Source organism: Cnephaeus nilssonii (assembly GCF_951640355.1).
Source record: "Cnephaeus nilssonii genome assembly, chromosome: 14".
Taxonomy (NCBI): Eukaryota; Metazoa; Chordata; class Mammalia; order Chiroptera; family Vespertilionidae; genus Cnephaeus; species Cnephaeus nilssonii.
Genome location: NC_137085.1, coordinates 44,698,119 through 44,714,481, shown reverse-complemented (window position 1 = coordinate 44,714,481; position 16,363 = coordinate 44,698,119). Strand labels below are relative to the sequence as shown.

General features: G+C 41.8%; 1 protein-coding gene across 1 annotated transcript in view; it reads left to right on the top strand.

Annotated features, from left to right (window-relative positions):
• Positions 1 to 4,838: 4,838 nt before the first annotated feature.
• Positions 4,839 to 16,363, top strand: part of PGM5 (phosphoglucomutase 5) — a 165,048-nt gene continuing 153,523 nt past the window's right edge. Inside the window, exon 1 of the mRNA XM_079789899.1 lies at positions 4,839 to 5,603. Within this exon, the coding sequence (XP_079646025.1) occupies positions 5,343 to 5,603 (261 nt within the window). The 5' untranslated portion in view covers positions 4,839 to 5,342. The remainder of the gene's footprint in view (positions 5,604 to 16,363) is intronic.

The following is a 16,363-nucleotide window of genomic DNA, read 5'->3' as shown; positions in this document are numbered from 1 at the left end:
CCAACTGCCTTCCCCTGCTGGCCTGATCTCACCCCCAACTGCCCTTCCCTGCCAGCCTGATCACCCCTAACTGCCTCTGCCTGCCTGATCACCCCTAATTGCCCTCCCCTGCTGGCCTGATCTCGCCCCCAACTGCCCTCCCCTGCAGGCCTCATCTTGCCCTCAACTGCCCTCCACTGCTGGCCAATTTGGTTCTGATTGGTCGGTTTCTATGCCAGTCAGCGTCAAAAGCTCCACCTCCTAGGCAGCCATTGGCTCCTCACAGTTCACCCAGATTTGGTTCTGATGGTTGGTTTCTATGCCAGTCAGCTTCAAAAGCCCCGCCTCCTAGGCAGCCATTGGCTCCTCACAGTTCACCCAGATTTGGTTCTGATTGGTTGGTTTCTATGCCAGTCAGCGTCAAAAGCTTTGCCTCCTGGGCAGCCATTGGCTCCTCACAGTTCACCCAGATGGGTTCTGATTGGTCGGTTTCTATGCCAGTCAGCGTCTCTGGGCCTATCAACAGGGCCTGATCAGAAAGGCGGGGCTGATCAGCAGCCCAGGTGGAGGCCTGGAGAGAAATGGAGGCGCCGCTGCTGGAGAGAAAGAGAGAGGCAAATGCTGATCAACAGCTGCCACAGAGGCTATGTATCAGACCCTGCTTCTCTCTTCAGGCCTGTCTCTGGGCCTGATTTTAAGCCCCCTCAGCAGTCAGTGCTGGATCACCGTGGCTGCAGCTGCAGCAGTCAGCGCTGGGTCGCCACGGCAACCCAGTACTGACTGCAGGACTGACTTATGGTTGGTCGAGCCTCCGATCATGATGGACCCAGGGTTTTTATATATTAGGATAATTATTATGGTAATAATAAATTTAGTAAATATAATAGCAATAAAAATTATTTTTAATAATAATAATGGTAATAACAATAATAATCATTGTAGCAATCACTTATTCAGCCCCTATTATGTTCCAGGCACTGTGCTGAGCAATTGCTACATATTAGCTCTTTGAATATGGTCATCAACCCTAGGAGGCAGGTAGCATTATATCCATTTTTCAGGTGCAGAAACCTAGCTTTAGGGAGAGAAAGCAAGTTGTCCAAGGCCACATATGCAGTCATTGATGAAGGTGGGAAACAAATATTTGAAGCCCAAGGTGTGGGAACACAGGCACAAGTGCACTAGACACACATGAGACAAGAACCTTTACATCACTTGAACATTCACTTAGTGGCCTTACAATGAAGGCAGTAGAGAAGCACCAAGTTCTGTTGGGATTGCTATGTGCTGTTTCATTTGGACACAGTGAAAGGGAACAGAAGGCTTAGTGGAAGATGGTATTTTGGGAGAAATATAATGGACTTTCTCCACTATCCGAAGGTGTTTGGGCAGATTAAAAAGGGAACTGGTGCTTCCTTAGAGGAATGACTGCCTCATGACATTTTCCACCTGCTTTTCTGGCGCTTGTCCTGTACTTTTGGCATTTCTTCGGCTCTTAGAGTCAATGAGTCAACAGCATGTTTTTAGCATTCCCTGTGTGCACTGAAGTAGACTTCAACTCAATAGGAATACTTAACTACCATGACCAAATGTGTGTGCCAGCCTTCTCTGCCAGCCAGGGCATCGGAGGTGGGGGTGGGAGGGTGGAAGAACAGAACATATAAAATTATATATAAATATATATGTAAGTCATTTTAAGTCTCGAAATCACTCAACGGTTTATATTTCTTTAATATGTTTTTATTGATTTCAGAGAGAGGAAGGAAGAGGGAGAGAGATAGAAACATCAATGATGAGAGAGAATCATTGATTGGCTGCCTCTTGCACGCCTCCTATTGGGAATCGAGCCCATAATCTGGGCATGTGCCCTGACCAGGGAATTGGACAGCGACCTCTTGGTTCATGGGTCGACACTTAACCACCACTGAGCCACACCAGCCGGGCTCAAGGGTATATTTTTTAATTGGGTGATTTTACCTGCTCCCTTTTGCAAATTCTAGTAACTTTCTTAATAGAAACCTGACAGAAATTATTCTTTTAATGCTTCATGAGTAAAAAAGGGAATCATTGAATGATTTATCTGGAAGGGACCTGAAAGATCTAAAGTGTTTCATAGAATATTAATGTCCTTGCTCTGTTTTGGAAAAGGGCCCATAGTCAGATAAAATTTGGAAATTCTGGGTTAAAGTTGAGTATTCTTTCCTACGGAACTTCAGTCTTTAATATGCTATTGTGCTTTGTGAATCTACAGGATAGAGGATAAAGTATGTAGTGTTTCAACACTTACTTTACCCTAAATTCTCTTTTTGGGAAATGCTGATCTTGCTGAGCCAGCTAGTGTTTTTCTCTACATGAAGGTGCTGGCTGACACCTTTTTTTTGAGAGCAAGGAAGTCCCAAGGGAAAGGGAAGACATATCAGTTGCTCCTGTTTCATGCCAAGAATTCTCAGTGAGATGCCTTTCTCTAGACTAGAGGCTCAGAGAAGGCTGAAAGGCATCTCTAGGCAAACAGAGCTGCCCTTCATTGTGACCCATGCTGCCGAGAGCTCTGAGCTCAGTACAAAGGGTGACCAGTCCCTAGAAGCAGGAAAATGTATTTATCCCTGACCTAGCCCCCTGAGGACACACAAATGGGAAGGGGGATGTCACCACTGTAGTCATAAAGGTAGTCTGAGTCTCTTTCCTTAAGCAAACTGGTCTTGTGAATTTAGGCTGGGAAGCACGAGTTTTAAAAAAAGTTAAACTGATGTCTTTCCTGTGGGACCTCTCAGAGCTTTGAATATGAAAATGTGCATTGTGAAGCTCCAAGAATGGGGTAGAGTGTGCAGGATTCTAAAAAGTTACTTAGCCACGAAATCCTTGTTTTGTGCAGCATTAGGTAGCACTCATGTTCTGAGGAAAACCCACTGAGAAACACTGATCTAACCTGACCTTCTCATGTTACCAGCGAGCAACTATGTGCAAGACATTTCTTACCTATGGGGCCCTCTCGGGTTTCATTCTCCATCACTGTGACAAATTTATTAAAATTAACTGGATCAAATTTGGAGGTAGCTTTGAAGATATTTCTTTAGTTATAAAACTTTATTTTGTTTCAAGGGCAAATTATATGTCTTTAGTTCCCATTGTCAAAGCCCACAGATTAATTCCACCAATCTTTATAAAATATCACCTATGCCCAAGACCCTTTAAGTACAGTGGTGGTCTACAAATATATAGACTGTAATTCTTGTTATACATTAATAATGATAAATGCAACATTGATGGCAATAATATAAACATCTAACATTTGTCCAGCACTGTACTAAGTATTTTAATCGTACCAACAATTTATGAGGTAAGGATTATAATACTGCCCATTTTACAGTGAGGACACTAAGGTAAAGAGAGGTTAAGGGATTATTCCAAGGTCACATACAGCTAGAGGAGAGAAAATATATGCAGAAAGGTATAGCAACATGGGAAACATTCCTTATTAGTGATACAAAGTACTATGTGAATTCAGTGAAAAAAATAATTTTCAAAATACTTGATCAGTGAAAGTGTGAAGGATGTGGTGAACAATTGTGATTTGGTCATCCATTTATCTTCCCTCTGGAGCAGTGGTCGCCAACCGGTGGTCTGCTGCTCTGGAGCATAACACCTTCCTTTGCAGGAACTGTTTTCCCTTTCACTGTGGGGTTCTTTTCTGGTAATATAGTTGGGCACATTCCCTTGTGCTGGGCCAATCAGAGTCTTTGGGAATTTGGGGATTTGAACTAAGAAAAGTGGCTTTCCTCTTGACTGGTAAAACTGTAAAATCTTGTATGAGATGTGCCTGACTTGTCTTTAGTCTGGTGGAAGGAGCTGAGCTTTGTTGGGACAGAATGACGGAGATATCAAGACTGAGGCAGGTGCTGAAAGTGGAGAGATGAAGTCCTGGAGGTCTTTTGGGCAACTCTAGGCTTGGGGGCTATGTCTTTACTAGGGGAAAGGACTTACCACCTTCTCTTCTCCTGGGAATAATACTGTCCTTCTTTGCAACATGAAATGTTATTAGAAAGTGATTTAAAAAACCCCACACCATAGCGATATGCACAGATCCTTAGAAGGGTTGAGGTCTGTCTGGTGCTAATCCAAGGCTCCCTCAACCACAAATTCAGGGGAATGGACTCTAGGGTTTTATCTTTTTAGTCTGTTCTCTCTTTATTCCTATTTTCTATGGGGGTATTTTTTGGTTTTGGGTTTCAGGTGAGCTTTAAGGAGACAGGGCAGACCATCGCTAGCCCATGCAGAATGAGAGGACCCCTGGAAAGGACCTAACAGTTCCTAGTACCCTGTCTTTACTTAATTTGAGTTTGTTCATTCATTTCTGGTAGGATATTAAAAAGAGCTCAGCAATATGGGCAAATACAGTGTGGGACAAGCCTGTTTCTAAGCATGAGCTGGGCTAGCGAGGGTGGGAAGGGCAAGAAGAAAATGTGGGTCTTTGTTGCTGCTGTTGCAACTACCACAGGAAGAAATGTTTCTATACTGAAATGTGGGCTATCTGGAGATAGCCAGGGGAAAAGTGTTGATGGCTGGGCGGGCCCTGCTGGATGGAAGGGCCTGACAGTATGTGATTCCCTGCAACAAATGGTAGTGGTGGAGGGTGTGTACACACAAACACACACACAGCACCCAGCCTCCAATTTCATCGCTGGCAGAAGATAACAATTCTCAGCTTGCCTTTCCAGGGTTATTTTTGGCTGGGGCTGTTGCTGATGGCAAAAGTTTCAGTCCCCCCTCCCCACCCCCACCTCCACCCCGACTCCCTCCCTTGTCCTTGTTCCAGAGAGAAACTTGTGCGAGTAAACTGCTCACTCCCAGGGAGACGAGGAGACAGGGTTGTTGGTGAAAGGGGAGAGGGACTGGGGGTGCCAGAGAGGATCCCAAATCCTCCTCCAGGTCTCACCACTCCCGGGCTATTTTCTAGCGGAGGGTGGGCCCCGGAGACAGTCCGTTGCTGGGGAAGGCTTGGGTCAGACACAAGAATAGGAGCCGCCAGGGGAGGGAGTAGCTGGCACTGGGAACAGGTTTTGGGGAAGACACCCCGAAAGTGAGTCCAGCTGGGGGGAAAAACTGCGGGCCCCTAGGGCCATCCAGCTGGAGAGGAAGTTTGTTGGAAGGTAGAGGCCAAACTTTGCTGGGGCAGCGAGGGGCCGCTTGGAGAGGATCCACCGGTCGGTGCCGCGGGAGGGCGCAGGCTGTGGGCCGGCTCGGGGAGGGGGCCGGGGCGCGAGGCGGAGTTCGGGCCCGCCGCCAGGTTGGTGCACCCCCCTCCTCCCGGGCTGCAGATTCCCTCCGGCTCCCGGGAGCCGCGGCAGGACCGGCCCGGAGCCGCCATGGAGGGAAGCCCCATCCCGGTGCTGACCGTGCCAACGGCACCCTACGAGGACCAGCGGCCCACTGGGGGCGGGGGGCTGCGGCGGCCCACCGGGCTTTTCGAGGGCCAGCGCAACTACCTGCCCAACTTCATCCAGAGCGTGCTGTCGTCTATTGACCTGCGCGATCGCCAGGGCTGCACCATGGTGGTGGGCAGCGACGGCAGGTACTTCAGCAGGACGGCCACGGAGATCGTGGTGCAGATGGCTGCGGCCAACGGGGTGAGTTACCTGGTCGTCCCTGGCTTCCCGCTGCTGTCCCAGGTTTTCGCCCGCGCCCCCTTCAGCCTGCCGGCTCGGCGCTCTCCTAGCCCAGGTCCTTTCGCCCAGCCGCTCCCCACAGCCTCCCTGGTGCACCCAGGACATTGTCTTATTTGCAGTCATCTTCCACCCTAAAGTTTGGGTCTGCCAAGTTTAACAGTAGTGTTGTCTCAGAACACACAGCAGTGTTGATCCCCGACATGTTTGGCAAGTGCAAACGGTGAAGGTTTTTAATATCGTTGGTTCATGAACCCAGTGAAATTATTTTATGATTAATTTGATTCGGATGGAAATGGGGTAGGGATCAATTTGATGCTATGCAGCCTGGGCTCTCAGTTTCCTGGAGACATCTTTAAATGGTCTGAAATGAGATTTGCAATGCCTTTCTTAAAGCAATTCCCAACTTCTCTCCAAGATGCCCTTTGGCATTTGACCACATTTCATGCCTTTTCTCCCTTTGCGTTTCATCCTCATTTCCTCTCCATTCTCTCACGACCTCTGCAGCCTTCTTTTGCAATTGGAATTCTCAGTCACCCCCACCCCCCACTTCTCCCTCGTTCCTTGATATCCTACAACTAGAATCAACGTTTGCTATATCCTCATATCCCTATTTTCTCCTTCCCAATCCAGCGGCCTCTCAAGGACTTTCACAAGAGAGATAACTAATTTCAGAGATCTCTGAATTCTATATGGGAAACATTGTCTTAAAGAGTAATTTCGGCCTTGTTAATGTAGTCAGACCCACACACACAGAACGTTTCTTTAAGTGAAATCTCTGCAGATGTATAAATGAGTGTGAACCTTTAAAAAAGTGAAACTAAACAATTGTCTGGCATTTGGATTCCTTCCTTCCTCCCCCCACCCATTGTGTGTTTGTGTGTGTGTGTGTGTGTGTGTGTGTGTGTGAGAGAGAGAGAGAGAGAGAGAGAGAGAGAGGGAGAGAGAGAGAAGAGAGAAGAGAGAGAGAGAGAGAGAGAGAGAGAGAGAGAGAGAGAGAGAGAGAGAACGAGAACCAGTGAGATTTGGGGTTGTCCATGCTTCATGTTTGTCTACTATAGAGAGAGAGGGAGAACGAGAACCAGTGAGATTTGGGGTTGTCCATGCTTCATGTTTGTCTACTATAATTTCCCCTTCCCAATGCTTCAGGGATGAGGAAATAGTTGTTTGTTTTTTTTTAAATAACCAAAACCAATTGGGAGAAACAGGGCCAAGGGGTGAATTGGGTTGTGGATTTGTGATTTCCAACCCCAGCAGACAATGATGCTGGAGATAAAAGACTTGAATTTCTCTCTGGTTCTCACTTGGGATTGGTGAAAATTGGCTAGAATCAGGGATTTGCAAAAAGGTTGACAAATTGTCTTTTACTCTTGTCTGACAAAGCTGTTCCTGTGGAATGATGGAGAATAATAAGCCTTGGGAGAAGCATGGCAGCTTGCATACTCCTTCCAGTTTTTTCCAGGGATGAGAGAAACATAGCCTGTCCAATATTGTGTTTTCTCTGGTAAACACATTTTATTAACTTTGAACAAAGTTTATTTTAGGAGATAGTTAGCACAAGTTAATATATGCTTAAAATAGAGTTAAATGTAACCTCACAGTGGTTGTGAAGAATCAATATAGAAGTTCATCTCTTAAATATTCTGAAAGTACTACTTCTAAGGCGGGTGGACATGGGTGAAGAGAATGGTGGATATTTATCAAAATTTTGAAACAGCTCATTTTAACCAATCTTATCCTTATTTTTGTTCAGTTCTTGGGGACTTTTGCTAAAGCAAAGTGAATAATCAGAAGGCTGGCTTCTGGGAAAGGCAGTTTTGATAACTGTAAGCAAAATTGTTCTTGAGTAATTGCAAATTGGTGGGAATGGACTTGTCTCCTAATTTGGACTGTTGAGTTATATTCGGGAACTATGAACTTTGATTCCAAATGCTTTGACCTTTTTTGATTTCTTATGAAATATTCAATAAACAGGCTAGAAAATAGTAGAAAAATAGAGTTTCTTCTTTTTTGATCTGGCTGGAATCTGACTGGGGGACTGCATTCTCTCTATCTGAAAAATCTTGGTTTTTATTAAAATGTTAATTTTACAAAACAATTTTCTATAAAAAAAAACAAAAACTTTAGTTGTTCTTTGATTATGTAATTGATGGAGGAGAACAGAAGTTTGGAATTTGTAAAATGATAAACTACATTACCAATGTTTTAATATCTCATAAACTTTGAAATGGATTCTCAGATATATCCCTGTACAATTTGGGATTTTCCATTTTTATTATAAAGTTGTGAAATTTTTGAACTTTTGGAAAAGTAGAGAGACTAAACTAATGACATTCATATGCCCATACCCTAAACTAACATTTTTTCTATACTTATTTCATCTCTTTAGGGAGTAAAGTATTTTAAAGTATATTAAAGAAAATTACATTTTACCTCTAAATTCTTTAGTATGGATCTCTAAAAAAGAAGAAATTTTCTTTGACAATTATACTTTCATTCCAAACAAAATAAAAAGTGATTTCTTTGTATCATTCATTACCAAGACCACATTCAGATTTCCTCACTTATTTTAAAAAGTTTTTATAGGTGGTTTGTTCAAGCTGGTTTATTCTAATCAATAAACACACAGTGCATTTGATTATTTGTCTTAAGTCTCTCTTAACCTAGAAAATACTTCCCTCTTTATTTTTGTTAATGAAAATTACTTGTTGGAGAGACTAGGCCAGTCAATTGTCCTATAGAATCTCCCCTCTCAGCCCTCCCCCCCCCCCCCCCCCGCTTTTGGAATTTTTTATTTATTTCTTGATGGTGTCATTTAACTTTTTACTATATTCATGTTTTATTTGTTTGTTTGTTGAACTAAAAATTAGTTGCAAAGGCTTAATTAGATTTAGGGTCAACAATTTTTTTACAAGAATATTTTATAGATGATGATATATGTTCATGTTGTATCACATTAGGAAGCATAATCCCTGGTGGTTCCATTATTCGTGATGCTAAAATGATTACAGGGTTATTGTGGTGATTGTCGGTAGCTTCTATTATTTTCCGCCTTGGGACTAGCAAGTAGCCTGTGGGGCAAACTAAGTACCATGTGAATATTTGTTTCCTTATCAACCTTCATCCATTTGTTTTAACATCCATGAGTGATCCTGGTTTGAGTAAATTGTTTCATTAGGGGTTTCAAAATGTTGATTTGCTAATTCTCCTATTCCTCCTGCATGTTTTAGTTGGCATTTTACTATAGGTTGGGGCAGCTTCCTCACAATTGGGCCATTTAGTTACCTTGTAATAGAGTTCCCTCTGGAAAGCAGAATATATATTTATTTCTCTCTTTACAGCACCAGTTTTCATAGTAAGATTTGGTGAAACAGCAACCTCCATTGTTGTACATGACTTTTGTTTTGCTTTTACTTTTTTGAATATTGCTATGGACACCTGGATTTTTATAGAATCAATTTGATTGGATTTGTGAGTGAAAAGATACTTCTTTACCTGTTTTTGTAGTCTTTATGTGGCTATGTGAATATACCTAAAAAAATCCCTATAAGTATTTTAATTCCCCTTTAAAAATACAAACAATGTCATACTAAAAAAGAAAAATAATTACTAAGTACAAAGAGTAAATTGTGTCATTTAAATGAATTGTGACTAAACTTAGTTTGTAACTAGTTGATTTTTTATTCTCTTTCTATTCCCATCTGCTTCAGATCCTCTTTAGGGGTTTAAATTATCCATATACCGATTTATTCTAATCTCTTAATGAGTTCAAGAGCTAAATACAACATAATGGCTACAAGAATGCCTTCACCCTTCTCTGGGTAGATCCATCTGGCTAAGAGCATTCTCTCTCTTTCTCCTCTGTGTTATAATCTTCTTTTTTAGTCCCAAACTACCTTTATTATTAGACAATAATAAAGCACTGTATCTGCCTCTTTCTGACTTTTTCTAAAGTCTTCTCTCTCTGGAAATGACATTGTATATCAGCACTGTCCAGTAGAACTTTCTGTGATGATGGAAATATTCTGTAATCTGCACTGTCCTGGCCACTGCCCACATGTGACTATTGAACACTTAAAATGCACCTACTGAAGAACTGAATTTTACATTTAATATAATTAATTGAATTTTAACTTTAAATAGTCACAAGTGATTAGTAGCTACCATACCAGACAGTACAGCTCTATAACTTAACATTTAAAGTACGTGTGTGTGTGTGTGTGTGTGTGTGTGTGTGGTGTATATATGTGTTTAATGGAGCCAGAGTATTACAGTTAAAGCAATTATAGGTTAAATAAAGGTAAGTCATCAAATACGACAAATACGTATTTGGCAAACTCAAACCAGACTATAGCCTAGGAGATAATGAGGTTTGGTAGAGAAAGCACTGTATCAGCATCTGGAAGTCTCCCTTGATTTCCTAGCTCTGCCTTGCAAGTTACAGGACAAATGCTTTAGCCTCTCGAAATACCTAGAAACCCCTTGTTTCCTCCTCTATAAATTGGGTATGACAGCATCACTGAATTATCCTGGGAGTCAGATAATGCACTGCATAGGAAAGCATTTAGAAACATCCGTAGCACTAAGATATTTAGTGGAGTATTATTAAGGTCAACCAAATACATCTCAGATAATAATAATCTGAATACATGTACTGAATAAACCATGAAATGGGCCCCTTTGCAAACAATTTATATCTCTTGTTTCATGTTTTAGTCAAGAGAAAATCCATGTTGACTAGCCATATACAGTATTGGGCATATGATGATCAGCCACAACAACAACAACATTATTATTGAGTTATAGCATTCAAGAGCTTCTTTTGAAACCCTTTCGAGGTGGAAGCTGAAGTGCAAGGGCATGAGGAAAGCTGGGTCAGCAAGAGATTTGGGTGTGCCTTCCAGCTAAGATGTTTGCACAGGTTATATTTGATTCTAACAGAACATGAAAAGGTAGTTGTTCCAAAGAATGAGAATACTCTTGCCTTGGCATTTATTAGACTACTAGAGTCCCGGCGCACGAAATTCGTGTGCGGGTACAGTCCCGAGGCCTGGCCTGTGATCAGGGCCATCTTCCCCAGCTGCCCGCAGCTGGCCTTACCCCCCGCCGCCAACCACCCCCAGTTCCCCGTTTGCCATCGGGTGATCGGTGCCTGACGGCTGGGCGAAGGGACTGAGAGGTCGACTGTTCCCGCCCGTTCACCGACCCTGCCCCCGCTGTGGGTGGCCATCAGGCGATTGGACCCTGCTGGCTGGTGAAAGGGACCAAGAGGTGGTCAGTGCATCTCATAGTGACTGGTCCAGCGGTGGTTCTGGTCGTTCTGCTGTTAGGGTCAATTTGCATATTATCCTTTTATTATATAAGATAGAGGCCTGGTGCACGGGTGGGGGCCGGCTGGCCTGCCCTGAAGGGGGGCCCCGGATCGGGGTGGGGGTCCCTGCTCGGGGCGGGGCTGGCCTGGGCGAGGGGCCACGGGTGGTTTGCAGGAAGGATGTCCGGAATGACATCTGGAAGTCGTCTGGTCTATTCAGTCTAATTAGCATATTACCCTTTTATTAGTATAGATATGGGAGACACACTTTGGTGTAGAACCAAAGACAAAGAACATAGGCTTGGAAGGGGAGCAGAGTGGGATATGGTGTTGGGTGGAAAGTAGAGAGGGAAGAAAATGGAAGCGAGAGAGGGAAACCAGTGCTTCAGTACGTAAGGCTTCTTTCCTGGAATGGATGTGGAAATCTGGGCTTGGCTGGCTCCAGGTCTTATCTCTTGAAGTAAAAAAGAACTGAGTGGTCATTGCTATGTATTTTCTACTGGTTTTCACTACAGAATAGGTACAGGTGGCTGGAATGAGCTACTATGGCCCAGATGTTAGGAAGGTTTATAATCTCTCTATATAAAAGTCTAAGCAACTGGCTGACCGGCTGACCGTCCGGTAGCTATGATGCGCACTGACCACCAGGGGGCAGATGCTTAACGCAGGAACAGAAACCACAGGCATGGAAACATGGAACAGACTGATGAATCTCAGAGGGAAGGGGTGAGGGGGAAAGGCGGGAAGAGATTAACCAAAGATCTTATATGCATACTAGAGGCCCGGTGCATGGATTCGTGCACTGGTGGGGTCCTCGGCCTGGTCTGCAGGGATCGGGCCGAAACTGGCTCTCCGACATCCCCCGAGGGGTCCCAGGTTGTGAGAGAGTGCAGGCCAGGCCAAGGACATGCACTGGGCCTCTACTATATTAGAAAACTCTAAAGAGCCTTCCATCACTCTATCTTGCTTCCCTTCCCAAATCCCCATTCGTGATTCGTGGAATTGGGAAATCTATTATATGAGCAGCAGCAAGTTTTAGGGAGCCTATGGTTCCATCCATCTCTGTTTGGGCCAGTTCATTCTTAAATCTTTAGCCTCAAATCCTCATTTACTTTTTTTTTTGTGTGTGTGTGTGTGTGTATGTATAAGTAAAGGGAGTAGGAGAGGTTTTGAGAACAGCTGGGCCCTCCCAGTTGCTGGTGTGGGTTATTTTAAGCTTTGTTTAATGTGTCCAGAGACCCAGATGGCATTTTTAACTAAGCTGCTTTAGTAAATCTTCTAATAAAGCATATGATGTTTATTGAAAAGACAGACACACATCAGCAACATTATGTGTGAAATTTGCCCTGAGAATTTTCTATGAAACATCTGTTCTCTTTGAGCCATTTGTGAACTCTGAAGTTTGCTAGTTTCTGTACAGACATAAAGAGTAGAAGTTGGAACCGATTTTTGAGGAATCTCAGCACAGGTATTGGCTTCACTAATCTTAACGCACATCTCTTGGTCCTTGGCCACTCTTCTTTTAGATAGCAGTAACATGAACAAATACTGTAATAGAATTTGAACAGGATTATTGGGGAATGATAGACAGGGGAAAGAAGGTCTAAATTTCCCAAGGATTTTTATATAGAAGATAGAAAGCTAGGGCTACAATGTTCTTTGTTAGTCTATAGCCTTGACAATTAATTGCAAACACTCAAGATTTGGCCAGCATGCCTTAACTGTTTATACTTGCATAGCCAAAGGGAAAGTTTTAGGTTCTTTCATCTGATTTGACTCTCATTAGTTATGAATAAAAGGAAATTTAGAATATACACAAGACTTGTTAAAATCCACATTTTCTGAGTTCTTGGATATCTTTCATCTCTTACATCTTTAGTGACATCAAATTTTGGACTACAGACTATATTTGTATGAAAAGTTTCAGGAACATTCAATTCCCAAAGAAATTCTTTTTATTGGCAAAGAGTCACAGAAGTTTTTCTTTCCTTTCCAAGTCTCTAATAGGTGCTTTGTACAAATATAATATTAAAATGTTGCCAGTATATTGTTCTCCTCTGGTAAGAGTCCTGTTTTGTAGCTGGCAGGGTTAAGGGGAGGGTTTTGCAATTGGGAATTTCTAATGGAAAGAGAAAAGAGTTTGAAATCATAAAGACCAAAGTTTATCCCATTTGACAGAAGACCCCACAAAATATTGGGATGAGAGTTTTACTACAGGTGGTTAATATCTACAATACATGAAAAGTGTTTCCCAATAAGAGAAATTCAAACAATTAAAAGAAATATTGTCAACAACACAAACACATGAAAAGGGGATCAACGTCATTAATAAAGAAATATAAATAAGAGAAACCCATCAGTTTGAAAAAAAATAAAAATACTCAGAGTTTGGTGTGGGTATGGAAAATTGTCATGTATGTACACTGTTGGTGGAAGTTATATTTATACAACTTTTTGCTTAGGCAATTTGGCAGTATATATCTAAATTAATAGAGTTCTTGTTTAATAATTCACGAGTCCCTTAATTTACAACTTTATCCTGGAGATATTCCTAGTACAAATGTGCAAATGTCTCTGTATAGGAATGCTCACTGCAACATTTTGCTAAAGAAAAACTTGGAAAATCTATATGTTCAACAGTAATAAACAAGTACATAATTTATGACACAACCTCACCATAGATGCATTAATATTCATAAGCATAGGAGGCGGATCTATATGTGGCATGAGGAAGATGTGAATGATAGTTTGTTAAGTAAATCAAAGTAATTAGTAGAGTATCTTATGTAGCTTGATCCCACTTTTGTGTATATAATTATGCATAGAAAATAGGGTTGGAAGAAGCACACTCCAAACAGTTAACAGTGAATATATCGGGTCTGTGGGTGTATATGGAGAATTCTGTCCATTTCTACTGCATATACTTTCTTTATTAACTAATCATATATCTATATAAATTGCTTTCATAATTGAACATGTCAATAAAGAATAATGAAGAAAAAAGAAGAAGCTCTGGATTTGAGTCATGGTACTACCATTGGCAACTTGTATGCCCGTGAAGTCACCTAGCCTTCTTGGGTTTGCTTTCTCATATGTAAAAATAGGGAAAGTAATAATACTTGCCCCCATATCTTCCAGGATTGTGGGAAGATTGAATGTGGTAATGAATTATTATCAATTATTTTATTCATTCATATTACCAAACTATTTTCCTCTGATTAAAGTAAAAGGACATGTACATATGGGCTTTTTAATCTCCAGAGCTTTACTGATTAGAGGTGCCTGTGGATGTGGTGATCACATTTGCTTTGGTGAGGCTTCCTCTTGACTTTTGGTATTCCTCCATGCTGCTGGTTAAGGCTTGGATCACTGCTGAGGTCATGAACCTCTCCCGCCTCCCAGTGCACATACTCACTCACACACACAAACACTCCTGCATCCACTCACTGCCATGGTACTTGAGGGGACAGCTGCTCTGGCATAGACTGTTAACTCAACTTAAGGGACTTATTTTCTTTTTTAGCATGGTCTGTGCATTATTTCCTGTTATGAATTAGTTGTGTCAGTGCCAAATTCTTCTACCTTAAACCTTTCTAAGGCTCAGGCTGTGTTAAGAGCATCCCCCCACCCTGCACAGCCACCCCACTATCCCCTCCTGAGGCCAGATCTTAATCTGCTCATTTCAGGATTTTTAAGCCTAATGGACTGGGCCATGTGAGAGATTACTGAGAGGAACAGACCAAGTAGGGGCTAAGAGACTCCAGGCTAATCTGCTGAGTAGTCTGGAAATGCACAGCTGCAGGAGTTGGTGATGCTTTAAAATACTTTGTCAGGCTATTTGTTAGGGCGCCTGCTTCTGTGGCCCTGCCGAATGCTTGCTTAGGAGGCATAATCTTTTTTTGGACAGGAGCTCCCAAATGTAAAGTGACAGATGCTAATGTGGAATATAATACAGAAGACCCAGCTTTGCTGTCATAAATAACGGTAAATTGTTTAATCTTGCTGAGTTGTAAATCTATGATAGCCAGAGGTCTTTAGTTTACTGGAATATACTATAGGAGGCGGGGGCACTTAGAAAATGGGCAGTAATGATTAACCAGCCAGACAGAAAGTGGTCTGATGGAATTTATTTGAAGATCCATATAAATGTATTTTAATTGATGTGACAACTACTCATGGAAAAACACATAGCTATAAAGAGAGACTAATTTTTTTAAATATATATATTCTATCTACAGAGGTACCAAAGATACTGAGTTTTTGTTTTGGAATACACACACACACACACACACACACACACACGTGTCTGTGTGTGTGTGTGTGTGTGTGTGTGTGTGTGTGTGTGTATAAAATCATTACCCAGTAAGTCCTCACTTAACATTGTCAATAGGTTCTGTAACTTTAAGTGAAATGACATAAGGAAACCAATTTTACCATAGGCTAATTGATATAAATAAGAGTTAAGTTCCTATGGCGTCTCATTGATGTTATAATGAAATGATGTCGAACAAAATGGATGTTATTCTAGGACCTGCTGTGTTATAAAATTTCTGTATACCTATAAAGGTGCCAGATGTAAAGTATTCTTAAGAATTTAGGTAGTTTGTCAAGTAGCATATGTGTGTTCATCTGTGCATAGGACACCCCTCCACCCCTGCAAAGAGATATATCTTCTTCCCTGGATATATTCAGGAGGAAGATAGAAGAGAGTCCCAGATGTCAGAAGTGTTGGAAGGCTTTATAGAATTGAAGGAGGTGACTAAATGTTCCCAAATGATCTATGTTTCTCTATGATAATAAATAGAACTGATGCTTGAGTTGGATGGACCAAGACTAAGAAATACAAGCAATTTAAGTCCTACTGTTCTAGGCAGGAAGCTATGTTGCAAGGACATCTTTCTGCAGTGAGCTCAACAACATGGGTAAGTTAGCAGGCCAGCCTAGTATACACCAGTGGACAGTGCAAGTCAGAGGCATGGCTGGGGGAAATGTCAGAAGATCCAGGTTGAACAAGGATACAAGCATGGTCCTGTCATTCCTTACCATGCACTTCAGTAGTCTCTTAGTGATTAGTTTTGGTGGTTAAAGAAGAAAGAAGACATTATTGTCATGCAGGCATGTTTCAACTAGTTTTTTAACTTTAATTATTGACACGCTATATTCAGTTTAATTTATCCCACAGTATGAGTTCAGTCCTCAGACATTTCTTTAGTTGCACATATAAAAACTTTAAGTGAAAGAATACTTTTTTTTATTGGTCAATAAGTGATAGTACATTTAAATAATGGAAGACTATACAGCCACTAAAATCATGTTATGTAAGAATATTTAGTGATAGAAAGACAGATTTTAGGGAAGGGCTAGTTATATTAACTGCAATATGTAGGCCACACAAATTTTTCTTGTAAAAAAA